Below are 22,041 nucleotides of genomic sequence, written 5' to 3'. Positions count from 1 at the left end.
GTAAAATTCTGCATTGGGTGCTGCGGGGCTTCAATACGCCTCTGCATCATTCATCGCCACTGATCATTTTTATCGGTTTTTAATTGAAAATTTCCTCTGATACAAAATAATTATAACAATACTTAGCGTGTAAGGTGACAGAGACCAAGCCCTGCACTTGAAGGTTTAAAGTCTCTATCGAAATTATGAAAGAAAAGAAAGAAAGTAATGTACATGAAGTGTACATATAAATAATCGTACCATTGTAAGTTATTGTAATGTGAATATGCAGTAACGTTACACATCTCTCGTTGTGAAGAAATGGGTTGTCTTTCAAGTAGAAAGAAAAAGATTGAAAAGGTTCTATATACTCTTTATGAATTCACATAGTTTTGCATAAAACAGAAGTACGTAAAAGGGGGATCAAGATGGCTGCCAGACTGAAAAGTATATGAGTGTTAAAGTTTTACTTTTTCCATTTTAATTTTTAAACAATTTCACTTTTATACATTTGTAATTGTTTAATACAATCTTTAAGATACTTAGAACAATTTATATATGTCTGGCGCCACCAGCCCCCGTTATTTTTAAATATTATTAGTTTTAGCAATTTTACTTCGAATTGGCTATTCGTCCTCGTTGACGGACCATTTGGGTTACAGCTCTTCATACACTCTAAATACAGTACCCACTATTTCAGAGGTACAAAACGGAAGGTACATGGTACCCAAGAGGTAGCAGGTACAATGTACCTGTGATTTCTTAAGTACAAATATTTTTCATGGGTACTAAAGCTCCTAATTTCATGGGTAGAAAACCTAATTTCATGGATACATGTACAGTCAGAAACAATATTAAGTATAGGTTGGAGCTATAATTTCATATACCTTCAACCTATACTTAAGTTAATATTGTTTCTGACTGTGCCTATTACATGGAGCTGCAGTGCCTCAGTGGTAGAGCGTTCACCTCTGGTACATGGGGCCCCTAGTTCGATTCCAGCTCGCGCCAAGTGAACTTTGTGGTGGACAAACACCGTGTGTGTGGGTTTCCTCGGGGTTCTCCCATTTCCTCCCACTTTCTTCATTCCACCATTTCATTCACTTATCATCATCACCGTCGTCTTTAGCCTAGCCAGCATAACCGTGGAACGCAAAACTAAAGATTTCACTTCATTTTGTACCTGCTTTATTGATAAATACAAGGTGACTCAGTCAAGATCTAGATTACAACACTTTAACAACATTTGCTATTATAGGTTGTAATCTAAGCATTTCCAAGTCAACATTAAAAGTCACAATCACTCTGATTAACGTAAATGTGCTAAAAAAAAAAAAAAAAGTGATGGTTCTGTATAAAACTTAGGTGGGCGCGGGAAAACTTTCTGGTGAGATAACGTGAGTCTGCTGCCCATTTCAAAAGTAGAAATTTTGGTTTAATCTCTTAAAAAAAAAATGAATGGAAACAAGGGTCATGTGATGCATCACCTTTAAGACTAGATTTCAATAGAAATTCAAAGGCAAAGTCAGATTTTCAGTATTTGTACCCTGCTACTTTTCAGCGATGACTATAAATGATACTGAAATTAGGAACAATATGAAATTGGTTACATAAACAGTAATAATGAAAATGAAGTTCCCATGAAATACTAGCACAAAATGAGGTGGGCTCCTTTTTCTATTTAAGATTATTGTATTGTATTGTATTGTATTTATTTTCATCCTTTTTCATACAAATTGTTCACAACGTGAACGTATGAGTTGGACACGTCATAAGAACACTGAATGTGTACATATGTATAGATTTAAATCTACATGCAATATTAAAATAGCGTGAATTTATATTTTTAAAAAAGGTACAATTTTTCATTATTCTAATTTACATACATCGATATAAAACAACATAACAGTTAATAAAACCTTACATTATAGATATACAAAATATATATTTAATATATACTTTAAACATTATTTACTACAGGCGAGATATTCTTCTACAGAATAGAAACAGTGCTCGAGTAGGTAGGACTTGACTGCTTTATTGAAACCAGATGTTTTGTTTTTTAAAGTGGAAGGAAGCTTGTTATAAATATTCACTGCCATAGGAAATGTACTATTCTTATGTACTTTTAAACGTGAGGACTCTACATGAAGGTCAGACGCTTGTCTTGTATTATGCATATGAATGTCTGAGTTCAACCGGAAGGTGCTTGTATCTATCTGTATATCTTTTCTTACAAATTTTAGAATTTCATATATATATATAAACATGGAAGAGGTAAGATTTCAAGAAATTTAAATAGAGGTTTACAAGAAGTTCGAGGTTTACTTCCGGTCATAAACCTCAAAGCTCTCTTTTGTAAAACGAATATGGAATTTAGCAGTGCAGTAGATCCCCAGAAGATAATACCATATTTCAATTTAGAATGAAAAATTCCAAAATAAGTTGTGAGCAGAACATGTTGACTGACACTATTTCGTAAAAGCTTTAACATGTAACAGGTTTGAGCCAATTTACTAGATAATTTTTGAATGTGAATTTTCCAATCTAATGTATCTGACACCCAAAGACCAAGAAATTTGATATCCGAGACGTAATTCAACGTTTTGCCGTTAATTGTTACACAAGGGCGTTTTCTTATCTCGTTTTTTTGCTACGTGAAAGCACATGCACGAAGACTTTGTTGTGTTTAGTATTAGTTTATTTCTATCCATCCACTCACTGATGGCAGACATGGTGGAATCTACTGCATTACATAACTCAACGTAAGTTTCTCCAGTTACTAATATATTTGTATCGTCAGCATACAGAACAATTTTAGCAGAGTCTAAACATTGTGGCAAATCATTTATATATATTAAAAATAGAATAGGGCCTAAGATGGAACCTTGAGGAACTCCAAATTTTAACTCTTTGGTATCTGAATAATATTTGCTTACTCCCTGAGTGTCTCGAGTTTGACAGTTAATTTCAACAGTTTGCCTTCTGTTGGATATATACGATTTAAACCACTCATAAGCATTTCCCCTAATACCATAATCTTGCAATTTTTTAAGTAAAATTTGATGATCAATTGTATCGAAAGCTTTGCTAAGATCAAGAAATATGCCGGTTGTATATTTCTTAGCGTTTATTGAATTTAAAGCAGAATAGAGAAAAGAGTAAAGAGCAGTTTCAGTAGATTTATTTGATCTAAAGCCATTTTGAGCAGGAGATATTAAGTTAAAATTATTTAGAAAGCTAACTAGTCTTATATACATAAGTTTTTTCAAAAAGTTTAGAGAAGGTAGACAGACATGATATTGGTCTATAGTTCGATGTAAGATCTTTCTTGCCACTTTTATATAAGGGCTTAACAACTGCTAGCTTCAATGCCTCAGGAAAAACGCCACTACTAAATGAGTTATTTACTATGAAGCATAAGATATCAGCAATTTCACAAGAGCATTGCTTTAAAATTTTATCAGGAACTTCATCATATCCTGAAGAACTCTTATTTGTCATTTTCAGTGTAGTATTTAAGATTTCCTGACTAGTTACTGGGTGCAAGAACAATGATTTTTCGAAAATATCGTTATGTCTACTAATGTATTGTTTGCTAGATAGTTTATTGTTCACGTTATTAGTGATAAGCTTTTCCACTTCATTCGTGAAGTAATCGTTAAAAGCATTTGCAATTTCAGTCGGATTTTTCATAATTTTATTTTGACAAGAAACGCTAGTTATCTTAGAGGAGAGTTTTCGTTCCCCAGATTCTTTCCGAATAATTTGCCATGTAGCTTTCATTTTATTGGAAGCTTTCCCTATGTAAGTATCATTCTCTAACATTTTTGCCTGTTTTATGACCTTATGTAAAACTCGTCTGTACATTTTGTGGTATCGGGTTTAAACACGGGAGTACGGCACCGTCGGGATAATTGATGTAAATAGCGCATTTTTTCTAGAGAAACCTTTATTCCAGAAGTCTTCCACTTCGAACTGACATTTACCGATTTATTTATCTTAAATTTTTGTTTAGGAAAAGCAATATTAAAATAATGAGTAAATATGCATAAAAAGGAATTAAATTGGTCGTTAACATTAAATATAAACATCTTCCCACGACTCAGTTTTCAACAAGTATCTGAAATATGCCACGTTAGTGGGTGTAAATGAACGCTTTTCGGACCATTCCACGCCCACGTTTCTATTCTTATTAATTATTTCTGTGTAAAAATAAAGGAGTTGAGCATTATGATCAGAATAGCCTTTAGACAAATCCAACAGGGCTGCCTCCAAAATGGCTTACAGAACACATTATACTGCTAGAAATTTCCCGCATCCACCTAAACCCATTTACAATTATACCTCTTTCACTTCAGAATATACAGTAATCAGGGTAGCTCTAACTTTGACTTACCTTGTATCGTATCATATATGAATATACCTTGAACTTTGTTCCTTATTACCCCTTGTATTGTTCCTTATTTTAAACACAAATATTTATTTGATTTGAAATGTTTGAATACATTTTATATTAATAATAAAGTACCGCCATTCGTCCTACTGGAATGACGCGCATCCTAATTAAAAAATGGAGAACCTGTCCTTCCGGAAGAAAATGGAACTCCTATAAGAGATATTCTGCAAAAGAATGAATATCAGTGTTATATTATCCATCAAACATCACCTTCGGAAAGCATCTCACCTTTAGTGAACGAACAATCGTAACTTTTCTTTTTTCCCTAAGATTGGATGCCATACAGAACTGAGACTTCCTTTTTCCTTAGTGATGCTTTCTATGCTGCCACAAATATGCAAAGTCCTCTTAACTGTGGGCAAATACTGTAGTACCTTTTGGACGTTCAGCCTTTCCTGAAAGATGTTTTAAGTTACAAGTTTTCTGATGAAAATAATGAAAATGCTTAAAAATACCATCGATGATATTTTCGACATCAAAGCTCTGCTTTTATCAACCCAAATAAAACAACATAACAGCTGAGCAATGCAAATACCTTTCATTAAAAGCTAAGCTTTTAGTTTTTAATAATTTATTTTCTTTGCTCAGCTGTTATTTTGTTTTACTTAGGGCAAAATGCCACATATTCTTCTTCAAGCTGTGGATTAGGAATGAAGAAAGAATACTTAAAAAAATAGTAATATTAAATTAGATTATTGTTTAGTATCCCTTTCAGGAGCAAAGCTGTATAAGACGTGAACCTACAGCTTAACCCTTTCTGACGTGAATTATGTTTTGGAAATGAAGAAACTTTTTATTTCAATGGATTATGTGTTGAAGTTTAAGGAAATAAGGAAATCTATTTTTTTTTCTCAAAATTATATATTGCCAGAGCGCTATAACTACAACGTATGAGACAATTTGTAAACTTCGGCACGATATATGCACTATGAAAGCCAAGGAAGCTTGTGATTCCAAATGGAATCACACGGTCAGAAAGGGTTAACGTGGGATTTGAACCACATGAGCTTCTACCGTGAATGAAACCGCGGACTCTCGCGCCGAAGAAGAGTATGCTAAACACATAGCCACGGAGATCAATATTTGGTAATATCTACTAAAATGTAAAATTGCATTTGCATAATTTTCACTAATATAATCTTCATAATGTAAAGTCTCAGCTAGGCACATTATCTTGTTTAAAATCAGAAAGCCCATCTCTTGTGGTTCAGTCTTTGGATGGACTGTGGGATGATAGAAATCTGAATGAGATACTTTTATTCTATTTTGTACAATACATCCGTTCCTTCATAATTCTCCCCCGAAAGAGGTTCGACAATGTGCTTTGATACTTTGATGTTTGTAATTTTTTTTATATATTTTTATGTTTATATATTTTTTGTTTGTAATTTTTCTATATGTACCTATAACAGCACTTGCCCCCCCCCAAACAGACATCCTGGCTACGCTACTGTGTTCGATTAATCTGGGGATGGTTGAGAAATTAAGTGCGTCTGGAGGCACACTATTTCATTTCGTAACTCAGTGGATACAGTGAGAATGTATTAAAAGTCTACTGATTCACCCATCAAACTTAAAGTTTGTAAAAATGTTCTCTCTGAATACCAAACTGAGGATTTTTTTTTAAATAAATCGATTGCTATTTTTTTTTTTTTTTTTTATACTGTTCACTAGGTCTTTGTAATCTTTCAGCATGAAAACTCTGAACTTCGCATCCAGGCTGTTAATAAGGCAAGTTTTCTGAGAAAGAAATTCTCCAGGGGATAATTCCTGAGTTTGTTGTGTATATATATATAGTGCTATTTACCAATTTATTTATCTTCGTGACAGCGTCATATTACCTTTGTACATGAATACAGTTAAACCACTTTATTAAAATAATGAAAATAAGTAGGGCGGGTCTTGAAAATTAGTTTAGGAAGATAATTGAAATCTGGCATAACTTACAAAAATCTAACATAATTTAGGCCCATGTTTGCCATCTTCGCAAATCTCAAGTGGGGCACTTTTCTTTTCGCTTTTCATTTGAAGTACTGATATACCGGATGATCATTTACGCCCCTTGTAAAAACCAACATACTGTATTTGCAAGATTTCTCCTTGCGAGACGTCACGAACCTAATTCAAAAAACATTCTGACCAAATGGGCTCTCTCTTTGTGTGTTTGAGAAACAACGCATTTGAAGAAAGAACAGCCAATGCGTTGTTTTTCTGAGCCTAATTGTTCAATTTGTCGCAGAGGTAAAACTCTCACTTCACTAAACTTGACAAATAATATAATAAAATTATCCAACAATGAGCGCGGATTGCAAAGAAAAGCAGTGAACTCTAAAATACCCCTATAGACTCTCTTCGAAAGTAAATGCATTGATCAAATATTTCCAATTAGAAGTCATTTGCGCTTCTAGGTTACTGTTACTAGTGACGCAACTCTTATTTTTGTATATTTGTAGTCGAGAAAATAATAATAATAATAATAATAATAATAATAATAATAATAATAATAATAATAATAATAATAATAATAATAATAATAATAATAATAATAATAATAATAAATTGATAGAAGAAATCCAACAAATACGAAAGTAATTCACAATTCCATTCATAATGAATGGAATTGTGAAGTACTTTCGTATTTATTGAACCTCCTTTATTAATACGTATATACGGTAATTACGCATTATAGCGCATAAAATGCCTTACAGAATTTGTAAATTGCAATAAAAACTGAAATTTATATCGCAATTTGCTACGTAAAATGAAAATTATTTATATATATATAATATAAATAAAACCTCATACATCTTGTCTCGTTTCGAATTTCGAGTCAAGACATCTTTTTCGCGAGATCTCGACTCGGCTCGATTCGTGACATCTCATCCCAACCAAGCCGGCTCGAGCAGATGGCTTATCACAATCGAGTCGGCTTGAGCGGAACCGAACCGAGTTGATGCTTACCCTAACCGAGCCCACTGGAGCCATCGGCTCAATTGAGTCGAGTCGAGCCGAGCCGATGGACTAGTTTCAACCAAGCCCTCTGGAACCGAGGGCTCACCTGAGCCAAGTCAAACTGAGTCGGTAGCTCATCCCAAACGAGCCGGATCGAGCTGTTCACTCAGTTGAACCGAATCAAGCCGGTAGACATCACTACATCTGCTTGGGCTCAAAACTTCAAACGTGCAGGTCTCAGCCTTGACGTTGCGATAGATATCTTCTCGGTGTGAAAGCGCATTTCTTTCAGGTCCCTTTGATCTTCAGTAGCCAAACAGCTGAAAGCTGTGCGGGGCTTTATCCGGAGAGTAGGGAGTTTGACGAACACTCAGAATGTTGCGTCGTGTGGAAACAGATAATCATGTAAGTCATATAAATGGAAGCACTATTTTAGTATTGTTGTGTGGTCTTTAAGTTCTACAGATCTGGTAATTTTGGAGGAAGAACATCACGTAAACGACTGAAATCTTTGTAGTCGCACATCTTTCGATAATGCACAATAACACGGAATTTGAAGATCACAACCAATACTACTTTGATTTGGCTACACATCTGGTGAACTTTTGTGGACCTTCATGGGTCTTGGATTCTTCCACTAAGTCAGTTCAGCTTTTGTTTTCTGGTCGCATCCATTCAATCACGTCTTCATTCCCTTAAATCAGTGGCAAGATGAAACATAAGTACCCAAATAATCACTCCTCTATAACGGAGTGTATAACAACGGAAGTGAAAGCAATATCACATGCAAGGTAAATACATCATGAATCTCCTTACACGACAAGACAAATCTTGGCTTACTATGCTGTGTTGTTGGGAAACGATACGTAGTTACATTTGCTAATCTCTCTAGCGTGACAGCTTGCGAAGACATATGACGGATCAGACAGTTTTTAAGCTAGTTTTAGACGGAAGCATTTATCGTAGCATTTCTCGTAGCAAAAATCGTATCATCGATATCCTACCGTGTAAAATAGCAAATGCTATAGCATTTCCTATGCCATGGCATATCCTATGGTATTTCTTGTCGATAGAACCTGCTCTATTTCGTAGCATTTTCCCCAGCACTTCTGGTCCGATTGCAGCGCCGTGGTGTGTTAAAAGGAGGAGAAAGATTTTTGGCCAAATACCCATACTCTTTGTTTTGTGTGGAGAAATTGAATTGTAAAAAAAAAAAAAAAAAAAAAATGAGTTGGAGTAGGGATACTGTCATTATGTTGATTAAAAATATGAGAAGCATCCTTGTTTGTACAAAGTTAATCATAATAAGCATATGCGAGAAAGGGATTTAGAAGAAATAGTGACTGAAATCTGTTTCTAGTTTCGGAGCCATAATTGCACTCTTCTCCAGTGATTTGTTTGCTACGTCACGACAAGATGCTTATCAAAATGCTACCATGTAAAAGCATCATATACTTTTGATGCCATAGAATATTATACGAGATTTTTGGCAGCACATCTGCTACGAGAAATGCTATGATAAATGCTTCCGTCTAAAACTAGCCTTAGTCTTGGTGATATATTCGGTGCCAGAAGTTATGATTTTTTAGCATTTAATATTGACTATTACATATATAAGTTTTCGGTTTGACTTTTTTGCATATATCGTGACCGATAAAGGGAACAGAAGAGTTCTCAAAAGCCTCACAGAAGAAATGGATCTTTTGAACACCAAATGCTCTCTCCAAAACATGAAAAAAAAAGAAAAAGAAAAAAGAAAAGAAAAGAAAAGAAAGAAAACAATGTACTAATGGTTTCATTAACTTTTATAGATGGATTTCTATTTAAAAATATTTTTGTAAATAGTAAATTATAAAACCAAAAACTAACCAGTTATGGTTTTGTTTGTTAATATAAGAAAATTATGAATTGTTCATGAGATGTTGAACTTCGTATTTCGCTCCTAAAGAATTTCAATATTGGAGTTAGGCTATTTGGAATTCAAGCAGTTCAAATGTACAGATATAATAAGGCCAGTTTTATTATTAAATATTTCGAAATGTGGCAGTCCATAATTTTAAGCTGGCTACGCTAACCTCGGACGCGAACTCTTAATGAATCTATATTTTATCAGAACTGTACTCCGTAATTTAGGGAAAAAGTTTTGAAAATATTTCAGGTCAGTACAATGACCACAAAATGTTAACTAGTATTTTCTATTGAATATTCTATTCCTGAAGCTCGTTTGGATCTCGTTATTGCATAGACGTTTCCAGAACAGTGGGAATTTCGACCCATCTCTGTAATGGAGAAAACTAATAAATGGTACATTGTTTTGATATTTAACATCCCTTTATGGTATCAAGACAGTGTGAAAAGTAAACCAATAGCTTAACATGGAATCCGAAGTGCATAAGTTCTCACCAAGAATCAAACCTTGCTCTACAGCATCAGTACAAGACCGATCACAAATAAGGTGTCAAAACTGTGCGAGTGCAAATATTTACTGAAATGCGTACATATAAGACATAATGTCTGCATACTGAGGACGCCATTTTGGTGTCTATCTACGTCACGTCTGCAAGTGTCAATTCTTTCTTCGTAAAAGTAGACAAACATAACACTGGAGATCAGGATGGTGCACGTCCATTGATAATCCTTGCCCAAGAATCCCACCAACCGCTTGCGAGTTGTACAGCGGTATTGGCCACACAGACGGCAGGCAAAGAAGATGAAGATGAGTGAAGGTTGATAAAATTAATGATAAATGAAGTTGACCTTTCCTTTCCATCCCTTTCTGACATTGACAGCCTGCTATGTGAAGAAGGATCGTGGATGAAGAAGCCCGAGTAGCTTTTGCAGATTATACGTAGTCAGTATATAAGATAGTAAACCAAAATCTCAGACTTGGTTAAAGTAATTTTAGTACGTTTTCCATACCTTATTGAATTCGTTTTATAACAACAGAAATCAAGAAGCCCGTTTTTATAATGATTTCTTGTTTGTTACGAGTTATATACGTATAAGTTAGTTTGAACTATTCGCGTTAGATACACAATCCATGATTTATGGAATTTGCAATATACAGACAATTTACACTTTTTTCCAGAGCACTGTAGTGGTAACTCAGAAGGTGTTCTTGGATATCAATCAAGGTGAAGAAAACCTTGGGAAGATAGTGGTTGGTTTATTTGGGAACGTTGTTCCCAAGACTGTTAAAAATTTTGTAACTTTCGCAACAACTGGATTTGAAGGGTATACGTACAAAGGATCCAAGTTCCATAGAGTTATTAAAGAATTCATGATTCAAGGTAAGCGAACATACATGTATGAAGTTGTAATTCGTAATATCTTTCTACGCTCAATTAACATACACATATGAACTATAATTACTGTATCAAATAAGAATCACAGATGTTTGTAGGTATAATATTAATCGAATAACACTGGTCGGTAAAACGAAACATTTTTCGCTTCCGCGAGCGAAAATAGGTGATTCCTTTAGGTTTCGAGCTCCTGAGTTCGAATCCGTAACCCGTTTTTCTCCAGGACGTACCAGTTTTCAGGGAGGAGGGGGTGTTTCAATATCCGCCCAAAGAAGCTATTCTCCACCCATAATAATTTGCACGTTATAATTTAAATATCAATATAAATTATGCAGATAAAATTGCATAAAAAGTTAAAGTTTAACACTTACGTGTCACTTGGTTTTCCTACTCCTCTTGTAACTACTACAGGGTGTCTGGCGTGTCACATTCCAACAGAAGTCTGCCAACATAATTACACCATTTACCACTGTAGCGCCTCTCCATGGTAGCTATTTGCTGGTAAAACCTTTCCCCGTGTTCGTCAGAGACCTCCCCAAACTGTACATTTTAGGAAAGAAGAGCATGTGGTAATTCAGGAACTGTAACTTTAGGGACATATTACATCCCATGTTACGAAATGAACTAATTAACCTGCCCACAATGTCTTTGTAATCAGGTGACTTATGATTCCCTAGAAAGTTACTGCACACTTCTCGAAAGACCTCCCAAGCCTCACTTTCCACTTCATTAAGCTTAGAAGAAAATAAAGTATCCTTAAAAACGTCTCTGATTTGAGGTCCCGTAAAAACACCTTCTTTCACCTTGGTCTCGCTGAGTCTTGGGAATAGTTTTCTGAGATGATTAAATGCTTCACCATCCCGGTTCAGGGCCTTGACGAAGCCCTTCATGAGCCCTAATTTGATATGAAGGGGTGGTGAGAATATTTTCTCCGGATCCACAAGACGTTCATTAGCCACGTTCATCTCCCCTGGGACCAGTTGCTTCCTTGGTGGCCATTTTGTGATGGTGTACTGATCTTTGGCTCGACTATCCCAATGACACAAGAAGCAGCAGTGCTTTGTGTAACCTCCTGGTAAACCGGTGAGGACGGCAATAACCTTAAGGTCAGCATATACAGACCACTAGAACTGTTCGTACTTTATTTTCTGCAATAGGTTTCGCATGTTCTCGTATGTTTCTTTCATATGTACAGCATGAGCAATAGGGATGGCTGGCTTTTCATTGCCATTGTGTAGTAACACTGCCTTGAGACTTATCCTAGAGGAATCTACGAATAGTCTCCAATCTTCAGTGTTGTAGTTCAACTTCAGTTGTCCCATAAGCGATAGAATGCCACTGCAATACACCAAATCACCATTCTTTGTAAAATTAGGAACTAGGCTCATCTCTCTTTTCTTATACATCGATATATTCACATCTTGGTTTAGTAGATTCCATTGTTTAAGTCATGATGCAAGCAACAGGGCCCTAGATTTGGGAAGGTTTGTCTCTGATCAGATCATTCAGCTCTTCCTGACTTATCACATGTGGTTCATTAGTGTCAGGCGCTGGAGCGTAATTGGTATTGACTGTATACTCGAAGATTGTGTAACATCCTCACAAGCTGCAGATTCTTCATCGGATGAAACACTGCAGAGGGTGTATGAGTCTGGTGCTACGGGTACAGGCAGACAAACATCATGTTTCACAGGTCTCCTCGCGGAATCCAAGTTAGGATACTGTATTTTATGCTTCATGTTTTTAAAGAATCCTTTTATATTAGTCAGGCAGAAGTAACAGTCTGAAACATGATCACGGGGCTCGCGCAAAACCATAGGTACGGCGAACGGCATCGATTTATGTGTACCTTTCAACCACCCTGTGAGAGTACGCGCACACGAGTTACAACTTTGTTTCGGAGCACAAACGCGATCCTGGTCGCCGATTTTACACCCGAAGTATAGATGGTAGGCTGTCTTCAGGAACGGTAACAATGGACTACTTTGTCCCTTGAAAATCACTTCCTCACATATGTAGCAGAATGAATCTGTCGAATTGATGCAAGTTCTCGGCATGTTCGTTTAACACAAACGTCAATATTTCACGCAGAAATATATTTTTCACCTACGGTATACACAGACACAGCGTAACACCACCTTCTAACACGAAGATCAACTCGAAACTGAAATATTTGTTTCACGCGACAACGCGGTGTATGTCTTGGTGCCTTTTTTCAACAATCTGTCTGTTGTCTAGACAAAAGGAAGACGACAAATGGTCGCAAGTTGATTACGAAACCTTTCTCCGTCAATAACGCCTAGGTTTTAGTGTATGCAGTGTGGAACGACTAAATTTTTGCAACCCAAGGGGAGGGGGTACGTTTCCTGGGGGTCGTGAGCTAGAGAAAAGAATGTTCCTGGGATATAGCCTAGTAACAGTTCTTGGATTAAGGTAAAAATTCAGAATTATGCACTCCAAACACGGAAAACGCATATTAAATACGAAAAATACGATTTTCTGTCAATTATGGAAACAGCACCCCGCCCCTTCCAAAAAAACCTTATGTGCTGGAACTTTCTCCATGAGATAGTCGTAATAAGAGTCTCGAAATCTATCCGGTACACCCTTTCACCCTCGTGGAAGGATTTTCATGCCGACCAGTGTAATCTGAGTTATTGGTAGTGTTATAGTGAACACTAGTTCCATATTTGAAGGCAAAAGTTACTGGCCCAATTTGATTCTTATATTTGTCTGATAATTAGATGAATGCCGAAAGATTAAAATTCATTGGAGTAGTCTAGGGTACATAGAAGAATCTTAACATGTAGTATCACATCGATTCTATTATTGAGTGTGCAATTTGCTCTTTCCTCTTCAGACCTTATTTGTAGTAGTTGATAGTATTGTATAGTCTTCAATTCCACAAACTTTTGTTGCAGAAGTTAGTTCTTAAATTTATACTCAAATTTGATATATTCTTCCGAGACCTCCGATCCAGTTTGTTGTTCTGTTTGATGTAAATTAAACCCATACGTATCATTTTCAGACTTAGCCTAACACTTAAAGCCTTTCCTCCTATCTTCCGTTGTAATTTCCTTTGAGGCTTATGAACATTTAGGGGAAACTGCGATTTAAGGAACTATGTATTATCTCGAATTCTATGTTTATTCTTTGGCAATGCTTATTTTTTACGTTTGATAGTCACAATTATATTTCTAGTCTTTGTGTAGGTGTAATATTTATAATGTTTTCAAATTTGTGTATTTCAATTGGTTGTTTGATTGCTACAGGTCAAGGTAAGCTAATACATAGAATATCTTAAGTTAAATATTTACATATATTTCATTGTTATCCATGGTCTCGGGTTATACTCGATTTTTATGCAATACTCAGTAGGTTTCTGATTTATGGATAGAACACCATATATAGCAGGAAGAAATACAACTCTCACAACAGCACCATAAATCTTTTATACTGCATGGACCTCCCGGTAAAAAAAAAACAACGAAGCTTAGCATTGCTCAAGCATATGTTCGTTCCCTTGCTCGAAAAATTTATGAATTGCGAGTCTTAGCTAACGAGGAAAAATACAGGCATTACATGCACGAAGGCATTACAGGAAATATGCTTGGACTTGTTTTACCACACATTATATCACCATTAACACACGTAATAAATTATTCCATAGCCACATGTTCCTTTCCATTATCCTGGAAAGAAGCATTTGTAATGCCTATAGCAAAAAGCAAAATGTATCATCTCTAAACGGCCTTAGGCCCATTAGTCTATTACCAATATTGTCCAAAGTCATGGAGAAACTTGTGCATAACCAATTCGTTATCATTAATATTATTTTACTCCTACACCAATCAGGCTTTCGCAATTCACATAGCACTGACACAGCCCTACTTCATATCATTGACGACGTTTTTCGAGCATTAAATAATAACCAGATATGATTCCTGGTATTATTAGATCTTACTAAAGCATTTGATTCAGTTCATCACGACTTACTCCTAGCTAAAATGAAACACTATAACTTTTCCCCCAACACGATCCAGTGGTTCAAGTCATATCTTTCAGATAGACAACAAAGAGTGGTACTAAGAGATCCTAACCTTAACCTTGCAGTATCAAACCGAATAAGTCTTCGAAAAGGAGTGCCGCAGGGATCAATACTAGGACTCCTGCTATTTTGTATTGCAGCAGATGTACCAAAGCTACACTCTAGAATACATCTGTATGTGGATGATACACAACTCTGCTTAGTCACGTCTCCAGAGCACGCCTTACAAAGTGCAGCACTCATTAATGAGAACTTAGAAATATTTAGTGATTGATGCTTGTCCAATTCCTTTGAAAATAAACACAAGCAAATGCATATTTACAGTCATGGGAACAAGAGAAGATCTTAGAAAATTGGAAACTAAACAAATTAATATTTCCATTAGAGACACGCTGTTAGATTACTCACGTTCAGTAAAAAATCTCGGATTAATACTAGATGATGAGTTAAACTGGAAGCGACATATATCTACTGTATCTAATAAAACAATATCAATTCTGCGATTATTATAGGCTATAAATATAATGGTTTTCTAGATCAGCATTATTCGACTATTGCGATTCTGCATATGGATCAGCCATTACTAAATCCTTAGCAATATCAATTCAAAAAGTTCAAAATGCCTGCATGAGATTTATCTATAACACGCGAAAATCTGGACATATACTGCCCTTACTAAATCAAAACAATATTCTAACAATGTCAAGGAGGCGTTTGTTGCATCTCTACTGGCAGATACATAAGGTCATATACAATAATGGCCCCCTTTATCTTAAAAGTAAGCTGATGTTCCGAAATGAAATCCACCCATACCAAACAAAACGTTCCCGTACATTTGACATCCCGCGGCATACACTAACAAAAGCAGCGAAATATTTCTCTATTTCAGCTGTGAGAGCCTGAAATTTATTACCATCCGATATAACCGAGTGCAAAGAATTCTTGATCTTCAAACGTAGAGTAAAGGATCATCTTTTATATCAATAAAAACTTAGCTCGAGTGGACTGCAGCAAGTAAACCAATTTTGTATGCATAATGTAGTATAGAGAACAAATTTACGTATCTGAACTACTATTATACAATATTCTTACTTCTTACTTTAGACAACTAAACGCTATATGCTTATTGTCTTCTTATATGTATGTGTAAGATATCTTTACATATTTCTATGTAACATTTCTGTATCATTTCTAATTGTACTTTTGTTAGGTTAGGTGGTAGAGCAGCCGACGGCTGAACCTCGCCTCATGAATAAAGGAATTTTCAATTCAATTCAATTCAATCTCAAAGTGGAAGAAGAGGTGGCAGTTTGGAAATCAAAAGCTGCCACCTGGAATTGGATTTATAAAAGTCCCTTTTCGCACTGTTCTTTATAGAAGTCATCCTTATCTGTCTCTAAATATCACTCATATTTAAATGGATCTCATACAATTGATTGAGTCAGTGATTTTTAAACTATGCTCCGCAGACCCCTGGGATCCTTAATCATATATTACAGTGTCCGAGAATTATCCTGGCAGTGACGTAGACTTCGCTCTTGCTCAAATGCCATCCCACTGGTTAAAGCAGACGCTTCGTTCAATTCAACGTCCAATCCCAGGAAAGAGAAAATGCACGAACACAAATATCAACTTAAAAGCACGCTCCCTTCTCTACAACAGGAAAGCGAAAGGAAATGAATCGAAATGGGAGATTCGTTTTTGATAAATATACTTGTCATCTTTGTATAACGACAACTGGATTTCGAGGAGACATAAATGCTACATTATTTGCTTTTATATTTATATAACTTTCATGAAGAATATGGTTATTTTATATTTGAATTTTATATTATAAGTATGTGGAAAATAATTTTAAATGATAGCCATTTATGTTCATTCTGTTCTAACAACACTCAGATTTCAACATGCTACAAACTTTCGTTCTATTGAAGATAGACACAAATATGCAGTGGACAAATTCGGAAGGGAAGTTTAAAGTTTATTTTAAAGAAACCCCCATGTCTTTACCTATCACGGTCCTTGAGTTAGAGGATGATATGTGAACGTGTTTCCTGGTCTCGGAAACTGAGCGTGGGATTTAGTGAATGTAGCTTCGAAAAGTATAACATTTACCAATAGGACATAAGAACACAACTTCCAGGAAAAACAAACAAATTAAAAAAACAAAAGCGAAATGAAATGAACTGAAAAGCGCGTGTTTTGTTTGTGTAGGACTGTACAGTCTGTGCTGACTGGTGAAAGTTGTCAATCCTTTGTTTAATTCACGTTCTCGAAATTTTGTGTATAAGAATGGGTGATAGTACCTTAAAGAAAGGCAACCGATTGCATTGTGATGCTGGAGACATTGGTTTTAATGTTTACAGCTTTTCTTGTAGGAAACAATACCGAGCAACATGTGTCAGTGGGAGATCCGGGTGGCGAATTGTGAACGAGAAGGAGTAAAGTCTGGACAATCCGTCCTAACACCCTGTAAAGCAAGGCCAAATACAAGGAAAAGAAACAAATTTAGATTCTTTCGATGAAGTAGTAGTTCGTAGAACAATTCACAATCTCTATGCTGAAAGCACTGTCGCCACCTTAAATAAATTATTGTGCGATCTTAAGAAAAGCATTGACTTCAAAGGTTCTGAGTGGGCATTACAACAAATACTGCAGAAGTTGGGATTTAGATTTAAAAAAAAAATCGATTGGAAATAGAAAACTGCTTTGACGACATAAATATAGGGTCTAATCTTATTTTTTCTTTCTTTGTCGTAACAATGCATATATATGTGCTAGTATTATTCAAATACATTGTTATCTAAATTCTCTGTAGTTCGCTACCAGCATTATTTTAAACTGTAGTTACGACGTGACGTGCGAAGCGTTCAGTGGGCCATCGAAGCACTATTTGTTAATAGCGTAAGTTGGTAGCCTTGCAATTGAGAGCGTTGACGTCACTGCCAAGATAGTTCTCGCCGACTGTAGGTGGCCCGTAAGTCAAACTGAATTTAATGAACCCTCATTATGATAAATGCAATTATAATAAGTATATTTTACAATGTAAATACTTTTGCTTAAGCATTCTCGATTATCTATTTTTAAAATAACATACTCGGCCTTAGAGAAAATGAACTCCAAATATTTTATTTTATAATTCTCTTCAGCGGTACAAATCTGTCTTCAACATTGGGGAGGGGGAAGGGGACGGGTAAGACCGTTCCTATATATTTTTAAGGGGTTAAATTCCAAAGTTGGGCGTCCGTTTCTAGCGAAATTTTTAAAATTTACAGGAAATATATGGATAATTTGATCGTTTGTGTGCTTGATAATATATAAGAGTCTCGAAAAATCTGTTTATTTGTTATATATAAGCGGTTATAAACATGGGACTATATGGCGAGCGGAGGGAACTACTTGGCGCAAGGTAACCGAACAGTTGCATTGTGGGAAAGAAACGAGCATTTATGTTACCAATATGGCGAATGTACAAGGGCAATGAACTAGCAATTTTAACATTTGTGAAGGAATACATTGATAACGAGCAAACTCTTTTAAAAGTTTGTGAAGAGCACGGATTAATGAACCTAATAACAAATTGCAGAAAGTGTGGAAAGGAGATAAGAATGAAAAAAACTTGATTAAAGCGGACGCCCAACTTTGGAATATATGCCTTTTTAAGCGATATTCAAAATATATATGAAGTTGAAAAACAATGCTGTAGAGAAACAGGGGAGCGGAGTTGTCTTCAACATTGGAAGGCGGACAGATTTGAGATTTATTCTGGAGGGACATCAATTTCATCTCACTTTCCTTTGTGGCAATCGGACACAAATCATTACATTACTATCCAAAAAACGCATTTAAAATCGGATTTTTGGAGGGACGATACCACGATTGGACAATACATATCCCCTCATCCCCCCGGGATTCGGGCCAGTGTTCTTTATACTTGTTCATTTACATACATGCCACATAGATTTGACTATTGCACTGTGTGTGCCTTTAGTACAGCACTTTGTGAAACATTGTGTGTGGTAAATGACCACCTCAGTGAGCAATATATTGTAGAAGATGATTAGAAATACAGTAGAGCGTCGATTATCCGAACGTCGGTCAACCGAACGACCGCTTAACCGAACTGTGTACTCGCTCGCACCTGTTACTCTCCCACCCTACCGTCCATCATCCCCCTCATTCCCAAACCAAGTTTCCCACAGTAGTCGCCGCACTGAGCCACCGCTGGCGGAACATTGCTTCTAATGGGGCCTTCATAAGGCGCTGCTGACCGGCCAAGCCGCCAGTCGCTGTGTTTCAACAATCAGCACACTTCTGTCGGTTTGCACTGGCTGTAGAAGTACAGTACAGTACAGTACAGTTCGATTATCCGAACAAACCAGTTTTCCGAACACACATGTCCCCCAATTACTTCGGATAATCGACGCTCTACTGTACTTTGCAATATAAAGGGGCTTATTCTGTAACGGTTTGCGTCGAAACAATGTAAAATCTGCGCTTTAAGTAAAAAGGACTAGCTCGGGAGAGTAATGCTCCCGGAAGTAGAAACGAGAAACACAGTTCTGATTGGTTGGCGTTATCCACTTCTTGTCACATTGCATTAAAATAGCAGAAATCAAACGCTTGCTTTTGTCGGCCTTCATAGCCGAGTGGGAGGATACGAGTGCGAAACGTCGACGAGAGCGGACGTGGGGAAGAGTTCTCGGAAGACTGTTCTTACTGTGTTGCATACGTGTGTTAGTTAAACGTACTGTTATTAATAATTTTCCGAGCTTGTTGCTCCTGTGTACTGCAGGTACGTGGTTTATTCGTTTGACCTGTAAAAGTGAAGTAAAATGAATCGTGTAAATACGATTCAATTTCTATTTGAAAATGGCGCCCAGAAACCTAGTGCTTTTGAGTTGCATGATTGGATTTTTGAAACTTTTCATTTGCAAGAAAACGAAATAGCTGCTATTCAAATTCCGACAACCCAGCGTTGTGTTTATTTAAAATTAGTGCGGAAAACTCGAATGGAACAGATTCTTCGCGACGCTAATGGTGAACTCACTTTCAAATATAATAATGGAGCCGTAGCTAAAGTATTGGTAAATGATGCTACCTTAGAAGTGAAAGTGTTACGCATATTTAATTTGCCCCCGGAGACTTCGATTCAGTGTATTCAGACGACTTTAAGTGCCTATGGTAATGTGTTAAGTGTTACACCTGATGCATGGTCTAGACAATATCGATATACTGTAAATAATGGTATTTATCTTGCCCGTGTTCAGCTTAAACGAAACATTCCATCATTGTTGATGTTTTCAAAATATCAAGGACATATTATTTATGAAGGACAGCCAAAAACTTGCCAACGATGTCATTCAGAACTACATGAACGCTCTAATTGTCCTTTAAATACTCGCCCTACTGTGTTGCCTATACCCCCTACTGTTCCCCGTCAAGTGCCTGTACCTCCCCCCTCTGCCATCCAATCTAGTACTACGGACAGTGAATTACATGTAAGGAAGGAAGAAATTCAATTCAGTTCTAATGATGTTCGACCTGTAGCTCCGAGCGAAGCTGTTGAGAACCAAACACAGGCAGAAACAGCTGACGTAACACCAGAGGAAGTAGCTGGTGTTTCTCCCGTGGAACTCGCTCAGACCGAGGTAACTGAAGGTCAACTCACTTCAACAACAACAACAACGGGGAGTGTCGATAGAAAGCAAACAGAGGCTTCTTGTGTGCTTCAAACTGATACAAACGATAATAACTCTGACCTTCTCAAGGACGCTGACATCGATAGTAATGATGATTTTCCGTTACTACGATCTAGCCAACGCAAAATTAAACGTTCGAAATTAGAGAATAGAAGACATGATAATACATCGCCAAAAAGACGGACACGTCAACAAATTGCGCTTCATCTGCAAAATCAGAGTACTGCCTCACAAAACAAATTAAATACGGGTGATAATCAGGCAAGCAATATGGACTGTTCTGAAACGGCGTCTGTAAATACCTGAATACTTCGTTTTTCCTTTAGTTGTTTACATTTAACAAGGAATGAGTGTTAAGGTTGCCTTGTGTTTACTGTGTTTACTGTGTTTACTGGGTTTACTAAGTTTACTGTGTTTATTTATGTCCTTATTGAGTTGTGTTACTGTTAATGTTAATGGCATGAGTTCGGAAACGAAACGTCAACTGTTTAAACAGTTTATATTTGACCACGATCCCGGAATTATTTTTTTGCAAGAGGTAGTTGAAGATAATTTTGCTTATCTCACTGGTTATAAATCTTATGTAAATTTGGGAGTGAACCGAAGAGGTACTGCAATTTTGATCAAGCACGAATTTGAGATTTCTCAGTTGCGCATGACACCAGATGGCCGTGCTATTGGTTTTCTTTGGAACAAAATATTATTTCTTAATATATATTCTCCTAGTGGGCATAATAAAATAAATGAACGTAAGATATTTTTTAATGAAACGTTAGTATATATGTTCAATCTGACATATGATCATGTAATATTTGGGGGAGACTATAATTGTATTATTCGACCTGGAAAAGATGCCACAGGAGACACTAGTTATAGTCCTGAATTACGATATTTAGTCGATGGACTCAGGTTACAGGATGTTGCTATTTTTAAAAAGAAAGACCATTTGTACACGTATGTCCGTAGTAATAGTACTAAGAGTAGAATATTATTTTAGTGATAGGTTGTGTACACCACAAGTGATGTATGATGTGCGTGGTAATTCTTTTTCCGATCATTTTGCAGTACAAATATGGATCCCTTATGATGTACCACGAAAGTTAATGGGTAAATCTTATTGGAAATTAAACTCTTCTTTGTTAGATTTACCTGAAGTTAAAGAAAACTTTCGAAACTGTTGGATTAAATGGTGTGAACGTAAGCCCCACTTCAACTCTATTCTCAATTGGTGGGAAAAAATGGTTAAACCCAATATCAAAACCTTCTTTATGCGCATCGCACAAGATCAGGCTATACAGACTACACATACTTTGCAATTTTATCACAAATGTCTCCAAGAATTGAGTCACAGGAATGATCTTCCAGATCAATATCAAAGATTGCAATTTTTTAAAGCAAAAGTTTTAAATTTGCAACGAAAAAACTTAGAAGGGTTTAGGGCAAGAAGACGTGATCCTCTGACGATTAGACACGAAAGGTTATCCATGTACCAACATATAAAAGAAACTCGCCGACGAGAACGTCTCAGTATTCCTTCTCTTCATACAGGGGATGCGAATGTCCTTCAGAAGCAACCTGATATAGCGGCTTATATAC

At 36.3% G+C, this 22,041-nt stretch overlaps 1 protein-coding gene across 1 annotated transcript in view; it reads left to right on the top strand.

The window, feature by feature from the left end:
* Nucleotides 1-200: 200 nt before the first annotated feature.
* LOC145690606 (peptidyl-prolyl cis-trans isomerase B-like) overlaps nucleotides 201-22,041 on the top strand; it is a 123,928-nt gene continuing 102,087 nt past the window's right edge. Inside the window, exons 1-2 of the mRNA XM_081765663.1 lie at nucleotides 201-339; nucleotides 10,479-10,680. Coding sequence (XP_081621789.1) covers nucleotides 301-339; nucleotides 10,479-10,680 — 241 coding nt within the window. The 5' untranslated portion in view covers nucleotides 201-300. The remainder of the gene's footprint in view (nucleotides 340-10,478; nucleotides 10,681-22,041) is intronic.

This window comes from Thermobia domestica, chromosome 7 (genome assembly GCF_964235325.1).
Source record: "Thermobia domestica chromosome 7, izTheDome1.hap1.1, whole genome shotgun sequence".
Classification (NCBI taxonomy): domain Eukaryota; kingdom Metazoa; phylum Arthropoda; class Insecta; order Zygentoma; family Lepismatidae; genus Thermobia; species Thermobia domestica.
The sequence above is the reverse complement of the archived record's forward strand: the minus strand, read 5'-3'. Positions and strand labels throughout refer to the sequence as shown.